General features: G+C 48.3%; 1 protein-coding gene across 1 annotated transcript in view; it reads right to left on the reverse strand.

Moving 5' to 3' along the window:
• The window catches only part of NALF2 (NALCN channel auxiliary factor 2), a 966281-nt gene extending 962699 nt beyond the window's left edge, over positions 1–3582 (reverse strand). Inside the window, exon 1 of the mRNA XM_069612488.1 lies at positions 1516–3582. Within this exon, the coding sequence (XP_069468589.1) occupies positions 1516–2307 (792 nt within the window). The 5' untranslated portion in view covers positions 2308–3582. The remainder of the gene's footprint in view (positions 1–1515) is intronic.
• Positions 3583–22646: the final 19064 nt, after the last annotated feature.

Below are 22646 nucleotides of genomic sequence, written 5' to 3' on the forward strand. Positions count from 1 at the left end.
GCTACCCTTGGATGCTTAGGTGCTAGGCTTGAGCCCATTGGTGGTACCCTTGGATGCTTTGATGCTCGGAGGCTACCCTTGGATGCTTTGGTGCTAGGCTTGAGCAAATTGGTGCTACTCTTGGCTGCTTTGGTGCTAGGCTTGAGCCCACTGGTGGTACCCTTGGATGCTTTGGTCCAGGGATGCTACCATTGGATGCTTTGGTGCTAGGCTTGAGCCCATTGGTGCTACCCTTGGATGATTTGGTGCTTGGATACTTCCCTTGGATGGTTTGGTGCTTGGCTTGAGCCCATTGGTGCTACTCTTGGATGCTTTGGTGGTGAGGTGCTAACCGTGGATGCTTTGGTGCTAGGCTTGAGCGCATTAGTGGTACCCTTGGATGCTTTGCTGCTGGGATGCTACCCTTGGATGCTTTGGTGGTGGGGTGCTACCCTTGGATGCTTTGGTGCTAGGCTTCAGCGCATTAGTGGTACCCTTGGATGCTTTGGTGGTGGGGTGCTACCCTTGGATGCTTTGGTGGTGGGGTGCTACCCTTGGATGCTTTGGTGCTAGGCTTCAGCGCATTAGTGGCACCCTTGGATGCTTTGGTGGTGGGGTGCTACCCTTGGATGCTTTGGTGGTGGGGTGCTACCCTTGGATGCTTTGGTGCTGGGGTGCTACCCTTGGATGCTTTGGTGGTGGGGTGCTACCCTTGGATGCTTTGGTGCTAGGCTTCAGCGCATTAGTGGCACCCTTGGATGCTTTGGTGCTGGGGTGCTACCCTTGGATGCTTTGGTGGTGGGGTGCTACCCTTGGATGCTTTGGTGCTAGGCTTCAGCGCATTAGTGGCACCCTTGGATGCTTTGGTGGTGGGGTGCTACCCTTGGATGCTTTGGTGCTGGGGTGCTACCCTTGGATGCTTTGGTGTTCGTCATGGGTCCATTGGTGTTAGCTATGGACACTTAGATGTTAGTCTTGGGAATGTTTTCTAGGCTTTCCCATGTTGGTGCTAGGCGTGCATGCTTAGGTACTAGCAGTGCGTACGTTGGTGCTAGGCTATACGCATGGACACATGAGTGGATGTATTGTATTTTTTGTATTTATTAATCTTATATAGCGCTTTATACCAAAGGCTTGGTTGTACAAGGGCTTGGTTTGGGTACGCAGGTGCTATACATTGGTAAATTAGAGAGAGACTTTGCCCATGTTTACCAACCCACCAGTATCCTTCTGGAAACATCAAAGAGAGAAGGTGTGAAGTAGTAAGTCCAAAAGGGGCTACACCAGTGAGGTGTGGTCTTAGCACTATCCACCACAGACCACAAGTGCACAAGTGCCCTTGCACCAGTGGAAATGCTGTAAGGCCTAGTGCGCCAGTTATTTTTTGCGTTGAGATGATTCGGAAACTTCAAGGCCTAAGAATGACGACTGTATCCCCTTGTTCCCCTCCCGCCTTGAAGCGCTTTGAAGCACTTTACTTGTGTATAAGCGCATTACAAATAAACAATGATATACAAGTAGTCCTAGGCCACCTACCTTACAGTCTCCCACGCAGGACCTGACTGAATATTCATCGGACTGCAAGTACTTGTCCAGCACAGAGTCGAACTCCTCGTACTTTTCCTGAGCATGTTGGTCCAAACTCTGGTAGGCCCTGACACAGCTGCCACACACCTCACCCTCTAGAGGTCCTGTGGCAGAGGACGACGAAAAAGCGGCGGCCACGGCAAAGTCCCCCATCAGGCTCTCCAGGCTGCAGTCTTGGCCCTCCGGGGCCGCCATGCCCAGCAAGAGGTCCGCCATGCTGTATGTGTCACAGAAGGGGAGGCTAAAGTTGCGGAAGTAGGCCTTCAGGAAGTTCCTCTTGGAGGAGAAAGAGAAGAAGGACGAGGTGGGGGCAGAGGGCGGCCAGAAGGAGGGCGAGGGCGGCGAAAGGGCTCCCCACAGCCTCTGCAGGGAGTGCAATTTGGTGCAAGCTGAGTCCAAAGGGGCCCCGAAGCAGGGCAGCATAGGGGGGGTTGCGGCAACCGATCTGCTCAGGTTGCCCAGCAAGAAAGTGTCACACGAGGGGTTCCGGTTGGCAGGGGTCCCTGCGCCCTGCACAGCCTCCTGAGCCAAGCCCCGGGCCTTCTCACGCGGCCTGGCCCCGGCACAGAGCCAGAGCTGGTCGGAGAGTAGGGCGGTGAGGAAGAGGAGGTAGGCCGGGGACAGGCGCCATTGCTGCGCCCGCTTGAGGCTGGCGCGGGGCGGTTCGCTCTCTTGGGGGGCACGGCAGATTTTCAATGCAGCCTCATCTTCCCTTGGATACATCCAAGTGCCACTGATCATATTTTAGGGGGTGGGGGCAGCAGGCGGTCTTCGGTGGGGTCCTTCCCCTTTTCCCCCCCACCAGCACCTGATGTTTATTTCTCCTGGTGGTCGTATTTTCGGGCCTGTCCTACCCCCTGGTGGGGGTGCCCCCTTCTCCACGATGTCACCTAGCTGGCCTGGTGGTGGAGGGCGTCATGGTGGGGGGCACAGGAGATGCTCAGTGGACAGAGGCCCTCCCCTCGCCACCAGAGCATCAGTGTGTTAGCATCCGTCCATGGCCGGGCTCCAAGAGGAGGCCCCTGGTAGCGGCCGAGGGAGCGACAATGCCCGCCTCTGGGGACCGCATTAATGCGGGGGGGCGTCAGCCATGGTATAACAAGGAGAGAGAACAGCGACACCCCCACCCAGCCAGCAGCAGCCTTCGGCTCCAGGCTGGTGCAGGTGGGTTTCCCCCGAGGTGGCCTCCGGGCCGGATCCTAGCCCCCGGTGGGGGCCGGCTCTCGTGCTGGGCAGCGGTCCGCCTACCGACAGGATTCCTTGGGGTGAAGTCTCGGGCCTCGTTAGCTCCCGGCCCCCCGCGCCCCGTGCGGTGTCTGCAGCGGCCTCTCCTCACAGTGGTGCTGCTGGGGTGGCCTCGGCGGCACCTGGGGCTCGTGGTGGCTGCCAGCCTTTTGGTGGTGGCGGTGGCGTCCCCAGCTTCTCTCCTCTGTGAAGCCCTCCTCGGCAGCCCCGGCCCTCGTGGTCGCCACCAGTTGCTGTGCAGCGCCTGCAGCCCCCTCTCCCCTGTGGAGAGACCCCCCTCAGCTCCTCCAAGGAAGGCTGGCCATCTCCTGGTTTCCAGGCCCCGTCGCTCTGTGCCCCTCAGGTCCTAGCGGGCCGGCTCAGCATCCCGGTCCTCTGCGCCTCGCGTCTCCCAGCATCCCCTGGTCTCCAGCATCCCTGCAAATCGTGTACCCCGCAGCATCACCTGTGCCTGGACATCTCCTCGGAATCACGTGGCCCTGGGCATAGCGTGGTGGCCAGTGCAGGGCGCCAGCCCCCGAGTCTGCAGGGCGCCAGCCCCCGTGTCTGCGGCCCCCCCTCAGGTGCTGCCAGGCCGGTTTACCATCTCCCGGGAGGCCCTCGCGTCTGCATTCATGCGGCACCCGGTGGGCAGCGGTCCCCCACGGTGCGCCCCCAGCCGCCCGGCTCTTATTGCGTCCCCATCCTCGTCAGGGTCGCGCGATGCAGCTGGTCCATCACCCCGCTGGTTCGGTGTCTCCGCTTACCCATGCCCTCCCTCCCTCCCCGGGCTCCTCTTCTGCTGGCTCCCTCGCGCGCTCTCTCTCTCTCTCTCTCACCTCCCCCTCTTCCTCCTCTATCTCCTCACTCCCTCCCCCCACCCACTTCTTTCAATCTGTCGCCATCTTCAGCTGTGCAGAGAACACCTTGAGAAATAGATTATCCGAGAGGCAGAGAAGGCGCGTGGCCGAGAGCGCGCCGCCCGGGTCCGTGCGCGTGCCCCGGCGCCCACCTTAATTCATGATTTGGAAACCGTGCCCCTGCCCCCGTCCCCTCCATTCACCCTACAGGCGGCTTCATTCATGTCACGCCGTCGGCATTCCCGCCCTCCTCTGCCAGCATAGCCCCCTCCTCGCTGCCCCCAATTACACGTGCTGCTCCCACGGTTCTGCCCACGGAGGAGAGTGGGCGCTGTGCCCCCGGCCTGAGGCTAGCATCCATGCGGCTGTGTGTGCCCCCCCTCCCCTCTCTGCTATTGCTACACAGGGTATGTCCTCCCGCCACCCTTAATATCAAGAGGCTCCCCACATCACAGTGTGCCACGAAGCAGCAGCACACAGCACACTGTGCCAAGGGACTTCTCAAACAACCACAGGCTATCTGGAGAAACGTGGATGGGGCGGCGGAGGGCGCCTTGGTCAGCTGCTTGGCACTGGCAGCGTTGCATAATGTTCCTGAGACGGGCTTCTTTGAGAGTGTTACATCACCGGGTGTATCTTGGGAGCTGCTTGTTTTCAGATTATGAAGTCGTGGGGTTTTCTTTGCATACGAATTACGATAGAGGCATGCCAACTGGGGTTTGTGGGAGCTGCGTGGCACCAGGGGTCAAATCCTAGAAAAAAGGGGGGGGGGGGCTCATTAATATGCCAATGGAATGTGGCTTTACCAGAAATTAGCATATCAAGGTGCCCTCTAAATAAAAGTGGGGGGACTTCCATTACCCTCGTCCTGAGCCCTGCGTGGCACAGTGTTCATTGGTGATGCTCTGCCCATGATATTTTGGGTAGGTACTTGGCTCAGCATGTGCTGGGGAGTAGCATGTGCTGGGGAGTAGCATGCGCTGGGGAGTAGCATGCACTGGGGAGTAGCATGTTCTGGGGAGTAGCATGCGCTGAGGAGTAGCATGCTCTGGGGAGTAGCATGCTCTGGGGAGTAGCATGCACTGGGGAGTAGCATGCACTGGGGAGTAGCATGTTCTGGGGAGTAGCATGCGCTGGGGAGTAGCATGCGCTGGGGACTAGCATGCACTGGGGACTAGCATGCGCTGGGGAGTAGCATGCGCTGGGGAGTAGCATGCGCAGGTTATTTTGGGTGTGTTTTAAAGAGAAGATCGGCATGCTGGGGGTCTTTGATAAAACCCATGAGGGCCCCGGGCGGGCCACAGGGGTGTTTATAGGACCCGTCCCACATATATTTCTGGCAAAATCGTCCAGTAAATAAAAACCGATGAATTCTACCACAATCAAATAATTTAGAGCCCCATATACGTGCATGGCGGATGGCATTAACATGAATCACTATCGTTCTGCCACCCCTCCCCAGTTACGTGTGTCAAATCTTCTGTTACGTCATGGATCGTAATTTCGTGGAGGGACGCCATTTCTCCGCCTGTGAGTTACGATTCGCACCACCCTTCACATGCATCAAAGTTACACTCACTCCGCCAACCCCGTCAAGTAGGTACTACAATTCCCTATGCTAAGCAGCTCCCACAATGGGGCCAAGCATGTGCACAAACACTGACCCTCCTCCATGCCTAACAACATCTGTCTTCTCTGCCAACTGTGTGATTAGGTTGACGTCTCCATCATTCTAGACCACATCAAGTCACTCGTAGGGAGAACAGCACCAGGGCAACCCAGTTGTCTCGTAAGCAAGAAAACACAGAACAGCACAGGTTTGAGTCCCGGTCCTGCGATTAGAAGCTGATATAAAAGATTAATTCATTAATAGCAAATCATCTGGATATCATCCCAACACCAGCTTGGCGGATAGGCTCGGCGTCACAAAGGATTTGGTCCTATCATGGAGCTTGTTATCCTTAAAAATCCGGAATGTAGCCAATAACTTTGAAGAGCGGAGACATTTGTGTCAATTTTTAAAAAGGGTATCCGAGGCACCAATCTCCCGATCTCGTTGTTGGATGCCCGTAGTAAGATATTTGGAAAAATTGGATAATAGATTCATGCCTACTGAGCCATTTGCAAGCTGGCTTCTCTAAAGTGGTGAGCACTATTGCTCCGGTGTTCAGATTAGAATTGATCCTGAATATATATGTTACACTTAAAGGAGGTCAACTATGCATAGATTCTATAGATCTTCAGGCCACGTTCGATAGTATCCCAAGTGGGAACTGTGGCGTGCTTTGCTGAAAAAGAAGTTCCCTTTCCCATTACTTCAGGCAATTATGGAGCTTTATAATAACACAATAGCTCTGGTGAGGCGGGATCTGGTGGGGAGTGATCTAACCCCTTTCCTGTTGAGAAAGGTGGAAGGCAAGGCTGTGTTTCGGCCTCACCTTTTTAACCTGTTTTCTGATGGGATGATAACGGAACTGCAGGTAAATACTTCTCAGGCCCTAAACTTGTGTGGAGAAAAGATCAGCACCCTAGTTTGCCGATGACTTGGCCCTTATTTCTAGAACCCCGTGAAGCTTATTGAAGTTGACAGAGCAGTTTGTTCAATTTTGCGAACGGTGTGACCTCGAAATCAATAAAGACACAACTAAAACGATGAGTTGTGGCAAGTGGCAGGAACTACGAACACGCATTAACCTCACACTAAGGGGAATACATATTGAGGAGGTCTTAAACTTTGATTGCTTGGGTATTTGGATCCAGGGGGTGGGGGGTGAGAAATGGCCAGGAGATGTAGATAAAGCAAATCTTTCCTTTCGGAGAAAGTGCAATGGAATCGTGCGATTCTCAAAAACATCTGCAAATAATATTCGAATCCCTGCATTGAAATGTATAGAGCACAGGCCATAGCAACTGCTACTTAAGGTGCTGGAATTTGGGGCAATTATTGTAAGATTAACCCTATGACGACAACATAGAACACACCTAATATCCCCTTATATTTGGAACTTGGCCTTACGCCTATACATGACCCTGTGGCTTTGAAACCACTGGGTATATTTGGTCAGCTGATACTGATTCCAACTATAGATTAGCCCTAATAGATATCCCAAACTATCAGAGTGTCCTAATGATATTCATGGTTTAAACATATTAAAGATTTGTTAGGCTTTTCAAAACGGGAAGACCTTTTGGCCAACCCGCAGGACATTTCGAAAAACAGCCGGCAGGAGGTGCTGGATGCTTGCTTAGGTTATGCCACAAGACATCACATAAGACAGTGCCTTTATCGATTGGTTATAATAATTTGTCAATGAAGCAAGGAAACTCCTTGGAAGATTATCCTCGTCTTGTTGCAAGTCCTACCCAGACAGCATTATTAATAAAACTTTGTCTCGGCATTTTACCTATTGCCTCAGTTAAGGCCCACTGGGACAAAGGGTCTCATTACAAGTTTGGTGGTATCTCGGAAGTAAATCCTCTGAGATACCACCAAATGGATTTACCATTACCGCCCTTTACAAATGGGGGCATGGCAGTATTAGTCCCCATTTATGGAGTCCACAGGCCTTCATGGGGATTTCAGCTGAGTTACCACCGGAGGTAATTGCGCCAAATTTGCCGTTTTCTGGCAGTAAGGTGGCGGAATACTGGCGGTTTTTCCTCCACCCTACTCGTTACGTCCAAAGCCATCGTTCGGCAGTGTGGTAATGTGGCGGTAATATGACCACCGTTTTTGGCCCCAATATTAAGGCAGAACGCCCCTTTGTGATTGTTGCCCATTCTGTCCCTTGATAAGTGAAATGGTGCATTTTGTTTTCCAGTGCCCCCATTTATATATATAATTATTCTTTTATAACGTGCTTAATATCAGAGATTGGTTTCTAAGCACAGGATCGGGATTCAAACCTGTGTTGCGCTGCATTGTCTTGATTCCAAGACAAACGCGCTGCCCTTGAACTATCCCTGCTCAACCCCTGAAACTCACAAGAAAAATGTAAAACCACATCTTGCAAATAGAGGTAAAAAATCCCAGATTACAAAGAACTATGTTAATTGGCAAATACCTATGATTTTATATTTTCCGTTTTGACTTATCTTGGCAAGGCATGGCACAGAAGAGAGAAAATCATCAGAAATTCTAATTAAAGAGGTGTAATTGTTTTTAAGGACTAATGTTTTACAATATTATCTTACCTTATTTATTAATTGTTTTTTATGATAATAATATTGGGGTTTTGTTGTATTTGTATTGGAACGAGGTTGGTGTTTGTGGTAATCCAGTGTGTTTGTATGGTTCTGTACTTTTATGTTTATTAACCGAAATCAGGTGGAATTGATTGATCGATTGATTGATTGATTGGAGCAGGTTTTAAGATGTTGCCCTCCTTTTAAGAGGGCACCATCTGCCTCTTGCTGAGCTGTGCCCATAATGTGTGCATTTATGAGCAATTGCTAAAGTGCCAGCACTGGCCAAGCTTACGGAAGAGGTGACCCCTAAGGAGATGCTGGCCTGGGCATGCCTGTCAGGAATCTGCCCTGGGCGGTCCTGTTGGCTTTTGGGGATGGTTGGTGATGCAGGGGTTTCTGCTGGTGATGTCAGAACTTCTGGCAGTTTCTGACACCGCGAAACATCCAATTCCTTGGCATATAGTGGCTACGCTGGCAGAGGCTCACAGCAAAACAATGCAGTGGTTCTGGTCCTTCCTGGTGGGAGGGAGGAGGATGTGAAGTGCCGCTAGGGCCCTTCTGCTCTCCGCATTCCCAGCTTTCATGCTGGGCGCTGCGGGGGTCTCCACTTGGGATACTCTTTTATAGGCCATGAGCATAGAACCGCCCTTTGATCAGTTCAAACCCCTGTATTTTAAGGAAGGTCTCCCATTGAACGAGGAGATTAATCATTGTGTGGTCTACATTGTCTCTCGGGAGACTCTAGTACCACAGCGTAAGGTCATAGATGACTTGCATAGCTACAGCTTATCAGGTTAAATACCCCACTACTCTATGGTGAGCAGAACACCAGCTTGGTGGGAGCAGGCTAACTTTTGCCAGTACCCTATATACCTGACTGCCTAAATAAATATGGCTGTTTAGTTTATTATTTGTAAAGCGCACCTAACCCTTGGGCAAATGGGCGCTGGAACTTGTGACAGAGTTACAAGAGAAAATATGACAGAATTTACAAAAGTATACAAATATAGTACACAGAGGAACCATGCTAGTCAACAATGGGTTACAGGATAGTTGGCTTGCATAAAAGTACATATAAGAGCATGGGATTATTGCTGGCGGTTATGTTCTAGCCGATAGTACAAGAAATACAATAATACAGTGTGAGTAGTGTTGGGTTGTGCAGATATCAAAGGAGGAGGAAAGGAAATTACCTGGATCCATTAATGTTTCTTGTCAACGAGACAGTTTTTTTACTTTGGCTCTGAAAGACCAGAAGGAGGGTTCAGCTCTGATAGTGGGGGGGAGAGAGTTCCAACATTTGGCGGCCAGCACTGGCCATTTTGTGTAGAAGTGCAGATGGGTTGGCGCTTGAAAAAGAGTGCCCATGTCTCGGAGGCAAGGCAGGCCTCGCACTGGCTAAAAGTGGCATGCTTGGCTAAGAAATAACTCCTACGGTTTCCCTGGCATAGATAAAGGGGAAGCTGGCACTATATAACCCGGATGGGAAGCTCTGCCACAGCAATTACGACCCCTTGTCCTCTCCTTTGATTGACATTTCCAGGGCTGGTGAACACTTTACAACCCTGGCAGATGTGGGACACTCTACCTCTGGATCCCTCATCCCCTCCATTGAGTGTGGCTCTTGGGACCATCCACTACTCCTGATCCCACTGAAATAAGGCTTGACTGTGTCTTTGATGAGAATCTCTCCCGTGTGCGGGATCTCCCAAAATTCATATGACCAGTCCCCTTCCTCAATATGTCACCCGAAGTTCCAGTGACTCTGGAAACGAGAGGATGCAAGAATACGTGCGTGTGGGAGCGCTATAAATAAAATATCACATATCATAGAGGTCAATTCAGCACTCTTCATTCAAAGCCCACTGCGAGTCAGGTCCGACCTGCCTCAAGCGCAAACTGGAGAAACATTTCCCGCCCCTTCCCACCCCCCAAGCAAAATCAGAGATGCCAGCGCTCTGACACCCGCTACTGTCCTGCTCAGAAAAGAGAGATGGCGGCAGAATCTGGGAAGGGGCTGGCAACATCCTATAGAACAGAGGTCACCAACCTTTGGCTTGCCGGACGTTTTGGACTACATCTCCCATCAGCCCTAGCCAGCATAGCCAACAGTGAGAGATCATGGGAATTGTAGTCCAATGCACCTGAAGAGCAGAAGGTTGCTGAGCTCTGTTTCCCTCGGAGGTAGAGGAAAGCACCTGAGATTTAGGAAGAAACTGAAAACTCTCCTGCTGTCACTCTCTCACTAACTCACTCCTTTGGTCTCGGGAGGATAGCTCAGGGGCAACACGCTCGCCTTGGAAACAAGACGACACGGAACATGACAGGTTTGATCCCCGCGTCCGCGCTTAAAATCCTTTGGGTATTAAGCGCGTTATAAATAACCTATCATATCATGTCATATCCAGTTGATGGCAGTTATCCAAGAAAGCAAACCCCTAAACAATCTGTTCAAAGCAGCTCCCCCAAACACGATGTGATGGACATTTCCCCAAAACACCATAATCAATATAGTGTTTCCAAAAAAAGTCCCCAGCTACTAAAAATCTTATGTCAAAAGACTCTGTGACAATCGACAAGCTCTCAGCCACCCTCACAAAAATGCACTCTTTTTCAGGCATCTGCAGAAAACACGCTGTGCTAAATCTCTCTGTGTAAGGCAGCTGCCCAAAACAACTTGCTTCAGGCAACTCTCCTAAAAAAACAGATGTCATGAAAGGTCCCAAAGCACACTTCACTTCACAGCATCAGCATAAAAGCATGTGCTCAACAGCCACTCACAACAAAAAGAACCTATACCAACCAGCTCCCCAAAGTGATCCACGATAGACAGCTCCCCAAAACATGCTGTGCACATGTAGGTGGAAAGAGGCTCCAGCCCCCGCAGGTGATTGGCAGAGATCGGCCCTGAGATTAGCGCATTGACGCTAGCAGAGAGGATTACCCGGACAGAGGTGAATACAGCAGTGTCTGATATCAAAGCTTTCAAAGCACCTGGCCTGTGTGCAGCACCTGGTGGCCTCTATACATGTTTGCCAGGTCTATGGGTACCGTTTTGACAAATGCATTCAAGTACATTTTCATAATGTATGTCTTGCCTGCTACATGGTCACTAAGCGATCACGCACTGCTGTGTTCACAAGAGCGCCCCCTCCCACCCCAACCCCCCTCTGTCCGCCCTCTTCACTTCCCTTCCAGCCTTGTATTCCAAACTCCCAGATGCAACATTAAGCGAGCTGGAGGTTCCAGCTTCTGCATCACAGCGCCAACCCTGTGGAACTCACTCCCTGCCCACATAAGAAAATGAACCTTCCCACCTCGCCTTCGGAAAACTCTTGAAAACCTGGCGGCTTGACAACTATGACTGGTCTGCACCTCTGCTTGGACCTGCCACTCTCGTTTCACTGGCTTTGCTCACCTTCCTATTATGTACAAGCCCCGTGATACCTTTGGGTTTAGGCGCTACATAAATGTATACATTAATAAAATAAAATTAAAAAAAGCATTATTGTGCCAATCATTAAACGTGGGAAACGGGAGACTCCAAAGTTTTATCCAGCGTTAGCAACCCAGTCTGCATAGCAATATTGCACATCAGATATTAAGAAAAGTCTGATCAAGTAGGTCAGAGGAGTGGGTTTCAGATAAAAACTTGACATCAGCTTGTCCTCTAGGTTTGAGAAAGAAAGTTGGAAGTACAGAACAATGGCCAGTATTGTTGCTCAGTGTTGACAAGTTGCAATGAAGCCGAGAAAGGCTGCCTCGACGAGGGCTTGTCGAGGGTCTTACATTCCAAGGACGAGTATGGTCGTCCTTTTTGCATAGACTTGCATAATAGCCTGGCACTTATAGGGAACACGTATGAACAACTCTGGTCAGTCTTGGTGTTGAGGAACATCTGCAGAGCATTATTGTGCAGCTGGACACTGATACCAAAGCTCCTGTGAGATATTGTGAAAATGGGAAGGTGGCGGAGTGTGTCACCATTAACCAGGGAGTCCGGCAAGGTTGCGTCATTACGTACCTTTGCTTTTTCATCTATATGTAGCTGGGTAGAGCGGCATCTACTTACCACATCAATTGGTGTGCCAGCTTTCGCCCCCGAGCCACACCAAGTCTGACGTACGCGGACGATGTCTACCTTATTGAAGGTCCCCACAGCCCTGCTAAGACTAATGGGTGGATACGTTCCATCGATGAGTTCAAAATTAATGGCGATTAGCACATTCTCTCTTCTGTGATGACTTTGAACAGAAATATTACAAATTCATCTTCTTTTGGGGGGTTGGCAATTGTAAACTTTGAAAGCCCAAAATTATATAATGTAGTCGTATGATTTTCCGAAAAGATTATCTGCCAATTGCACTTCAATACATTGGTGAGCTCTATGAATCGGTTGATTGCAGGAACCCATCGGTTCTCAAATAAATCTGGCAGCAGCGTCGGAATCCCTATTTGAAATTGTATCAAGCCATCACATGTGGTTTTGCTCGATATGCTGCAGATGTTTGGGGACATGCTTCATTGCTGAAGATTGAGATGATGGAAGGAGACATGTTTGGGACATGCTTCATTGCTGAAGATTGGGATGATGGAAGGGGACATGTTTGGGGACATGCTTCATTGCTGAAGATTGAGATGATGAGGGGGGCATGTTTGGGACATGCTTCATTGATGAAGATTGAGATGATGGAGGGGTACATGTTTGGGGACATGTATCATTGCTGAAGATTGAGATGATGGAGAGGGACATGTTTGGGGACATGCTTTATTGCCGAAGATTGAGATGATGGAAGGGGACATGTTTGGGGACATGCTTCATTGCCGAAGATTGAGATGATGGAAGGGGACATGTTTGGGGACATGCTTCATTGCCGAAGATTGAGATGATGGAAGGGGACATGTTTGGGGACATGCTTCATTGCCGAAGATTGAGATGATGGAAGGGGACATGTTTGGGGACATGCTTCATTGCCGAAGATTGAGATGATGGAAGGGGACATGTTTGGGGACATGCTTCATTGCCGAAGATTGAGATGATGGAAGGGGACATGTTTGGGGACATGCTTCATTGCTGAAGATTGAGATGATGGAACAGGAATGTTTCGTAGCCTGCTGGGGTGAGGGTCTCTCTGACAACTGCTCATAAATTATTGTATTATGAAAACCAATACGGAACCTCTTCAAGCAAACTTAAATCTGCCCCTGGTATTCAGTCTCTAATAATGGAACAATTGTACTGCTACATACGATGATCATTAAGGATTTGTTTAGTGATAGGTCAGAGGAAGCACGCGAAACACGGTGGGAGAACTTGAGGGTTTATTAGGTTCACGAGGAGAGCAGCAGCCACCTCGGCTCCCAAGCTCTATTCCAAATGGCCCAGGTTCCAGAACCCCAGCACATAACACTAAGCAGGGTTGGCATAAACAAATCAACATTGCAATCTTACATTGATTCTTTTACTAGTCGGATGCCTGCTCCATCAACTGTTCAAGAACTAACTCAAGTCAGGGCTGAGCTAAAAAAAAAAAAGTAATCATGACCTATAATCACCACCTCTCTTACACTTGAGTAGAAAGATATCTTAGAGTACAGTGAATGCTTAATTGCCTGACCTGAAATGGCATTTAATATGGGGTTCTAAATGTTTATAATTCATCAGCACGTAAACAAATTACTTGTTTACATTTTTAATCAACTACCCCTAGCTGTAAACCAAGCCTTGTGGAACTCAGATAGTGATCCAAGTTGTTGCTGTTTTAACAGATCTCTGGAAACGAATATGCACTTTCTCTTTTCCTGCAAATCGTAGGAGAACCCCTGTAGGAGCTATCGACTTCCTTTGCTTAGAATAATGTTTTGCCCCCCCTCCCCCGATAGTGACTTTGTTCACGTTTCAGCGCGCAAAACCACTTTCTCCGATTCATGGATCGGACTTTGTGTGCAGTGGAGCGCTTTGCGCTACACTGCACTCAAAGTATGGGACGGGCCTATATAAAGAAATACATTGGGGTGCAACATGCATAGTCCCCATTCTCACCCATAAAATTAGGAAGAACAAGGAATAACATGGGTGTGTTGAGGGACGGGCCACGCAGAGAAATTGCATGCTCAGTCAACTGCAAACCTAACTGGATTCATGGATTTCAACGTGCAACTTCACGTCAGGAAAGGTCACACGCAAACCTCGTGATCTGACCGCTAAATGATAGGAGACACAAAGCTCATAAGAACCAATGTACAAAGGTAATGTAACCATAGCAATTTACGGGTGACGGCATGTAGTTGAGGTGCTGTTTGGAATTAGGGGTGATTGTATGCAGATTATGATTAGTAGGGTGCTGCCTTGAATTACAGGGGTTTGTACACAGATCCGGCGGGTGTTGCCTTGAGTTATGGGGAATGGAACACATATTAGCAGAGTGCTGCCATGGGGAATGGAACACAGATTAGCAGAGTGCTGCCTTGAGTTGAAGGGGAATGGCCCGCAGTATTGAATGGGTGCTGAACGGTGGGGATAAGGTAGACACAAAGGTTGGTATTTGTAGCTGGTTTTGGTTTACGTGGGGGCGTGTTGTGGGCGTTCCGGGCACAACTCGATTTTCTTTGTGCCTTGGCTTTACTTTGTGGTTAGAAATCCATGAATAAACTGAACGCGCAAAAAAAGACATTTGCATGCAGTTATTTTGGAGTTTAGAATGCCCTTTACATCATAATTTAACGGGAAAATTCTTCAGGATTAATATCTTAAATTTGCGTGTTTTTAGCTTGAACAGTTTAAGAAAATTAATTTGTATGATTAGTCCATTTCATTAGTATTGGTATTGCAACAACAATTATGGAAGAAGCTGACCTGGACAAAAAAGTAGCTCTACTTCACACCTGGATCATAAAAACGATCGACAAAATTGCCAAAGAAAAACCTTTCACTCCTTTACGTGAAAAAGCAATGGCAAAATGGTTCAGCCCACTACTCAACTTCATGAAAAGAAAAAAAACGAAAACTACAACTAGAATGGAGGGTCAAAAACGACACTGGAAATAAGCTGAAATTTCCACAACAACAGCTCATACAAAAAATAATTTTTCAAAAAGGTAGCAGGAAAGAAATACAAAACGCAAAGAGGAAATACTACGACATCCGAATCTTCAAAGCACCAAACACCACAAAAGAACTCTTCAAAATCATAAACGAAATAAAAAATCCATCTGGCTGCAACAATACGCCAATACCATTGATGAAACTATGCAATGACCTAGCAGTCTACTTCAAAAACAAAATCATTACCATCCAACAAACCATACAAAACAGACCATGCAATCATACCCACCTATCCTCACGAGGAACATCCAATCAAACTACGAAGCTTCCTTGAAATATCAGTGGAGACTTTCATCAAACATGTAAATCAAAGCAACAAAACAGGTTCTCCTGAGGATCCTTGCGCACCGGACATATGCAAATCAATCCTCACACAAGGAACCCCCATGGAATACCACAGGAATGTCCTCAACCTTTCAATCTCAACAGGGAAAATGCCACAATCCTTCAAATCATCATACATCAGCCTGCTACTCAAAGATACAGCAGGAAGCGTAGAGGACCTCGCCAACTACAGACCCATCTCCAACATCCCATACACATCCAAACTGCTCGAAACGTACATATAAAAAACAACCCAAGAATTCATAGAAGAGCGCCGCCTACTAGACCAGGCACAACTTGGCTTCATACCAATGAGAGGAACGGAATCAGCTATCCTCTCAATATGGGATGACCTAAAAGCAAACACATACTAAGACAACAATGCTGCCTTGATACTCCTAGACCTCTCTGCAGCATTCGACACAGTTAACCCCGACATCCTCATCACGAGATTACAAGGACTGGAAATAACAGACACCGCCCTACCGTGGATCAAATCCTTCCTAACAAACAGAACAGAAACCATATGGATGAAACCTTTCAAATCCAACCCAAGAGACTCCACATGCGGAGTACCACAAGGATCATCCTTCTCCCCGTTATTATTTAACATCTACCTATCTGTACTAATCAAAGTCATCTAAAGACATGGTCTCACTTGCTACAATTATGCCAATGACACACAGATGGTCTTCAAAATACAAGACACTCAAGAAGAAAACATTACAATAGTGAACTGCCTTTGTGGTGTATTCAACTGGATGACCACGAACTACCTCAGAATCAACCCAGGCAAAACAGAAATAATGATCATCACAAAAAACAGAGAAGACAACCACTACATACCTTGGCCAAGGGAACTCGGTACAACCCCAGCCCCATCTTCTATTGTAAAAAACCTGCCGGTCCTGATGGACAACAAGCTTACCCAATAGCCACAGGTGAACGCTCTACTCAAGAAATGCTTCTTTCTCCTGCGAGCGGCAAAAAAGATCCTAACGTTCCTGACATTCACCAACAAAACACTTACCATCATAGCTCTCGTCATGTCCAGAGTAGATTACGCCAATAGCCTATACTTGGGTATGCCTAAACAACTTCTAAAAAAACCAGAACACATACAAAATGCGGCGGCCAGATTGCTTCTCAAACTACCCCGGCGAGAACACATCACAACTGCGCTAAAAACACTATTTTGGCTACCAATAAAACAAACAATCTAATTTAAATCAACGTGCATCATGCACAGAGCAATCCACAACCAAGGTGCAGAGTTCCTGAGAGACAAATTACGCCTACATCAACCAACAAGAACGCTCAGATCAAGCAATGACATCTGCCAGGAACCGAAACCCTACAACAAAAGAAAACCCGAAGGATCTTCTTTCTCTCACCAGGCACCGAAAACTTGGAACGACTTATCAAAGAACATACGTAACACAAAAAACGACCTACTATTCAGGAAACTGCTCAAATCCTGGCTCTTCACTGCCCACAGGGACACACACATAGCCAAAACAATGATGAATGAAGACACCGGTAACGGATCCCACCGAGCAATCTACTACAAACAGAATCTAAGGAAGAGATTCTATGATATACCAAACTACAAACTGATAGATAGCTATGATAGGATAATACTAAAGGTTGACCAAGACGAAAAGACAAGGCCGATTCATCAATAGAACCCTGACCCCAAATTACACCAAGCCCCAACAGACCTAAGTTACAATAGACAGCAAGGGAATAGGGGCGGCCACTTGACAGCACTGAACCCAGAGTAGGGGAATAGACATACCGCACCCCATTATTATATGTTCATTACAATACAGCCGGGAACAAGCCACACCATCACCCAAAATAGTTAGATATGGTCAAGAAAGGAAAGCAGCAACTAAACCTACCCACAGGAATTCAAGTTAAACAGAACAAGATCTGCTAGAACCAGGACAACCCACCCACCCCAACTTCAAACCTCTGGATACCTAACTCACCCAAAAATCCACACAACCATCTCTCGCCCAGCAAACCGCACGCAGTTCACCACACTGCAACAACAACAAACAAACAACACATAAACAGCACCAACAGGTCTCGCCCGGTCAGATACTCACACCAAAGCTCAGCGCACGGTGGAAACCGAACTGAAGCCTCCGAAAGCACCCCACTATTCTCTCACTCTCCTACTCCCTCTTCACCCGACTAATCTAACACACCCGCCTCCGTTGGTGACGGTGCGAGATATAAATACCTTATTGTGTATTTGATTATTGTTGTATGTTTAATGAATTTTGATCGGAAATAAACATGGATTGCTCGATTCGTGGCTGACTTTTTATTCTGTGTCAAGTTTGAGTGCAGTTGTGGTTGTGTCTTGCTAATAATTTGATGACCTGGTGCAAGGCTCGTTCCCTATTCGGACATGAGATCCTGAATGTAAAAATAGAGTGTCTTCTCCACAAGGGCCGAAGACTATCAATTGTAGGTTGATGTGAAGCAGACATGTATTCCTTCATACTATATGGCACCCTGTGGAATCCATACAAAAGCCTGTAAATAATGTCCTTATTACAATACAGCAGTGACATTGTTACTCACCTGTAAAAAGAAAATGACTGCTTTGACTCGAGTGACTTACTCTGTTTGTACAGTCATGTCACAATGCTCGCTCTCCAGCCAGCACAGAAAAGAATTCCGGCTGTCACTGGAGCACCTCATTAAAGCTGTGACTAACTTTTCAGATTGCTTTCCTACAATGTAGCTAGCTTTCTATGACACTTCACAACCATTAAGAGATCAGCCACTCTTTTTGACAGAATGTTTTTTTGTGTGCACTGCTGGCGCTTAAGACAGGAGAGCAAAAACAGTTTTTAAATGCGCTGTAATAAACCACTTAAAATAATTTTTTGCAGTACATTAGAAGCTTCTTATTAGTAGTTTTTTTTTAAATCTGATCCGATTGTACATTGATTGTTTCGATCAACAAATGGAAGATTGAATAAGCAATAAACCAAATATTAAAGGTGGTGGTGGTGCAGGCATAAAGGTGGCGGTGGTGCAGGCATAAAGGTGGAGGCGGTGCAGGCATAAAGGTGGCGGTGGTGCAGGCATAAAGGTGGCGGCGGTGCAGGCATAAAGGTCGCAGCGGTGCAGGCATAAAGGTGGCGGCGGTGCGGCATAAAGGTAGCGCTGGTGCAGGCATAAAGGTGGTGGCGGTGCAGGAATAAAGGTGGTGGCGGTGCAGCCATAAAGCTGGCAGTGGTGCAGGCATAAAGTTGGCGGCGGTGCAGGAATAAAGGTGGCCGCGGTGTGGCATATAGGTGGCGCTGGTGCAGGCATAAAGGTGATGCTGGTGCAGGCATAAAGGTGGCAACGGTGCAGGCATAAAGGTGGCGGTGGTGCAGGCATAAAGGTGGCGGCAGTGCAGGCATAAAGGTCGCAGCGGTGCAGGCATAAAGGTCGCGGTGGTGCGGCATAAAGGTGGCGCTGGTGCAGGCATAAAGGTGGTGGCGGTGCAGGAATAAAGGTGGTGGCGGTGCAGCCATAAAGGTGACGCTGGTGCAGGCATAAAGGTGGCGGCGGTGCAGGAATAAAGGTGGCCGCGGTGTGGCATAAAGGTGGCGCTGGTGCAGGCATAAAGGTGACGCTGGTGCAGGCATAAAGGTGGCAATGGTGCAGGCATAAAGGTGGCGCTGGTGCAGGCATAAAGGTGGCGGCAGTGCAGGCATAAAGGTCGCAGCGGTGCAGGCATAAAGGTGGCGGCGGTGCGGCATAAAGGTGGCGCTGGTGCAGGCATAAAGGTGGTGGCGGTGCAGGAATAAAGGTGGTGGCGGTGCAGCCATAAAGGTGACGCTGGTGCAGGCATAAAGGTGGCGGCGGCGGAGGAATAAAGGTGGCCGCGGTGTGGCATAAAGGTGGCGCTGGTGCAGGCATAAAGGTGACGCTGGTGCAGGCATAAAGGTGGCAACTGGCAGGCATAAAGGTGGCGGCAGTGCAGGCATAAAGGTGGTGGCGGTGCAGCCATAAAGCTGGCGGTGGTGCAGGCATAAAGGTGGCGGCGGTGCAGGAATAAAGGTGGCCGCAGTGTGGCATAAAGGTGGCGCTGGTGCAGGCATAAAGGTGACGCTGGTGCAGGCATAAAGGTGGCAACAGTGCAGTAATAAAGGTGGCGGTGGTGCTGGCATAAAGGTGGCGGCGGTGCAGGCATATACCACATACTGTATGAAAGTCACCTTGGATTACTGTGCTCTTATAAAGGATCTCGGATTTCAACCTCGTATCAAGAGTCGGCAACCTTTGGCCTCCAGATGTTTTGGACTACAATTCCCATCAGCCACATCAAACATGGGAGTCATAGTGCAGAATATCTGGAGAGACACAACTTGCACACACTTGCATCTATTTGGTCACAATACTCCACTATTCTTATAACATACAGTAGGGGGTACCGTGTCCTGCAAACGATTGGCTGTTACTGTAACCAGGGGATTTAGTATAATCATTTGCTCCAGCTCTGCTCAAATGCACCAAATCCAGCTGGGTCCTGCTCTCTGGGTTATTAAAGTTGAACCTTGGTGGTAGGAGTGGCAGAGAAGGGAATTAATGCAGTAGTGTGTTTGATTCTCTTCTAATATATTTTTAGTTTTTTTCTAAGACAAACTGTATCGTAGTCAGCATACACTTCAACTCAACATACGAAAAACCAGACTATAGCATTAACCCCTACGTATCCACGCCTCCACTCTCCCCCTATCACTTTAAGAGATATATGTACTTAAAGAGATCAAGCCGACATAGGTTTAGGGCCAATGTAGGTGTGGCAGCGCATTCTACGAGTAACTACATATGGCCATAGAACACCTATAGGGATATTAATTAACTTTCCCCAAATATCAAGTTCTTAAACAGATATGATCACAGCTCCATCAGGCTCCATCAGGCCTAGTGCCCTCAGGCAAGTTGAGGCAGCTATTATCTCTGTTGTTATTTATAAAATGATCAAGAAACGTGCCCAAAATCATGGGAACAATGACTCAAATGGTTCCGAATCGCATAGCGAGCCTATCACAAATAAGAAGGTCCCGCGTCTTCAAACACCACATTCCAGCATCCTGCACTTGGTTGGATTGCCATAACCTTGCAATGACGTTGCATGTGTCCAGGAGGTCCTTAGTCAACACATCTTCAGACACCACGTTCCAGCATCCTGCACTTGGTTAGTTTGCCATAACCTTGCAATGACGTTGCATGCTACCAGGAGGTCCTTAGTCAACACACCTTCAGACACCACATTCTAGCATTCTGCACTTGGTTGGATTGCCATAACTTTGCAATGACCTAGCATGTGTCCAGGAGATCCTTAGTCAACACATCTTCAGACACCACGTTCCAGCATCCTGCACTTGGTTAGTTTGCCATAACCTTGCAATGACGTTGCATGCTACCAGGAGGTCCTTAGTCAACACATCTTCAGACGGCACATTCTAGCATTCTGCACTTGGTTGGATTGCCATAACTTTGCAATGACCTAGCATGTGTCCAGGAGATCCTTAGTCAACACATCTTCAGACACCACGTTCCAGCATCCTGCACTTGGTTAGTTTGCCATAACCTTGCAATGACGTAGCATGCGACCAGGAGGTCCTTAGTCAACACATCTTCAGACACCACATTCCATCATCCTGCACTTGGTTAGATTGCCACACGTCCAGGAGGTCCTTAGTTAACATATATTCAGACACCACATGCCAGCATCCTGCACTTGGTTGGATTGCCATAACCTTGCAATGACCTTGCAAGCGTCCACGAGGTCCTTAGTCAACAGATCTTCAGACACCACATTCTAGCATTCGGCACTTGGTTAGATTGCCATAACCTTGCAATGATCTAGCATGCACCAAATAGGTCCTTAATCAACACATCTTCAGACACCACGCTCCAGCATCCTGCACTTGGTTAATTTGCCATAACCTTGCAATGACCTAGCACGCGACCAGGAGGTCCTTAGTCAACACATCTTCAGACACCACATTCCAGCATCCTGCACTTGGTTGGATTGCCATACCTTTGCAATGACCTAGCATGTGTCCAGGAGGTCCTTAGTCAACACATCTTCAGACACCACATTCTAGCATTCTGCACTTGGTTAGATTGCCATAACCTTGCAATGATCTAGCATGCACCAAATAGGTCCTTAATCAACACATCTTCAGACACCACGCTCCAGCATCCTGCACTTGGTTAATTTGCCATAACCTTGCAATGACCTAGCACGCGACCAGGAGGTCCTTAGTCAACACATCTTCAGACACCACATTCCAGCATCCTGCACTTGGTTGGATTGCCATACCTTTGCAATGACCTAGCATGTGTCCAGGAGGTCCTTAGTCAACACATCTTCAGACACCACATTCTAGCATTCTGCACTTGGTTGGATTGCCATAACTTTGCAATGACCTAGCATGTGTCCAGGAGGTCCTTAGTCAACACATCTTCAGACACCACGTTCCAGCATCCTGCACTTGGTTAGTTTGCCATAACCTTGCAATGACGTAGCATGCGACCAGGAGGTCCTTAGTCAACACATCTTCAGACACCACATTCCAGCATCCTGCACTTGGTTGGATTGCCATAACCTTGCAATGACCTAGCACGTGTCCAGAAGGTCATTACCCAACATATCTTCAGAGACCACATTCCGGCATACTGCACTTGGTTGGATTGCCATAACCTTGCAATGACCTAGCACCTGTCCAGAAGGTCATTACCCAACATATCTTCAGACACCACATTCAGCATCCTGCACTTTGTTAGATTGCCATAACCTTGCAATGACGTAGGATGCGACCAGGAGGTCCTTAGTCATCACATCTTCAGACACCACATTCCAGCATCTTGCACTTGGTTAGATTGCCACGTGTCCAGGAGGTCCTTAGTCAACAGATATTCAGACACCACATGCCAGCATCCTGCACTTGGTTGGATTGCCATAACCTTGCAATGACCTAGCACGCGTCCATGATGTCCTTAGTCAACACATCTTCAGACACCACATTCTAGCATTCGGCATAACTTTGCAATGACCTAGCATGTGTCCAGGAGGTCCTTAATCAACACATCTTCAGACACCACATTCCAGCATCCTGTGCTTGGTTAGATTGCCATAATCTTGCAATGATCTAGCACGCGCCCAGGAGGTCCTTAGTCAACACATCTTCAGACACCACATTCTAGCATTCTGCACTTGGTTGGATTGCCATAACTTTGCAATGACCTAGAATGTGTCCAGGAGGTCCTTAGTCAACACATCTTCAGACACCACGTTCCAGCATCCTGCACTTGGTTAGTTTGCCATAACCTTGCAATGACGTAGTATGCGA

This window comes from Ambystoma mexicanum, chromosome 5p (genome assembly GCF_040938575.1).
Source record: "Ambystoma mexicanum isolate Mex_15411 chromosome 5p, UKY_AmexF1_1, whole genome shotgun sequence".
Lineage (NCBI taxonomy): Eukaryota > Metazoa > Chordata > Amphibia > Caudata > Ambystomatidae > Ambystoma > Ambystoma mexicanum.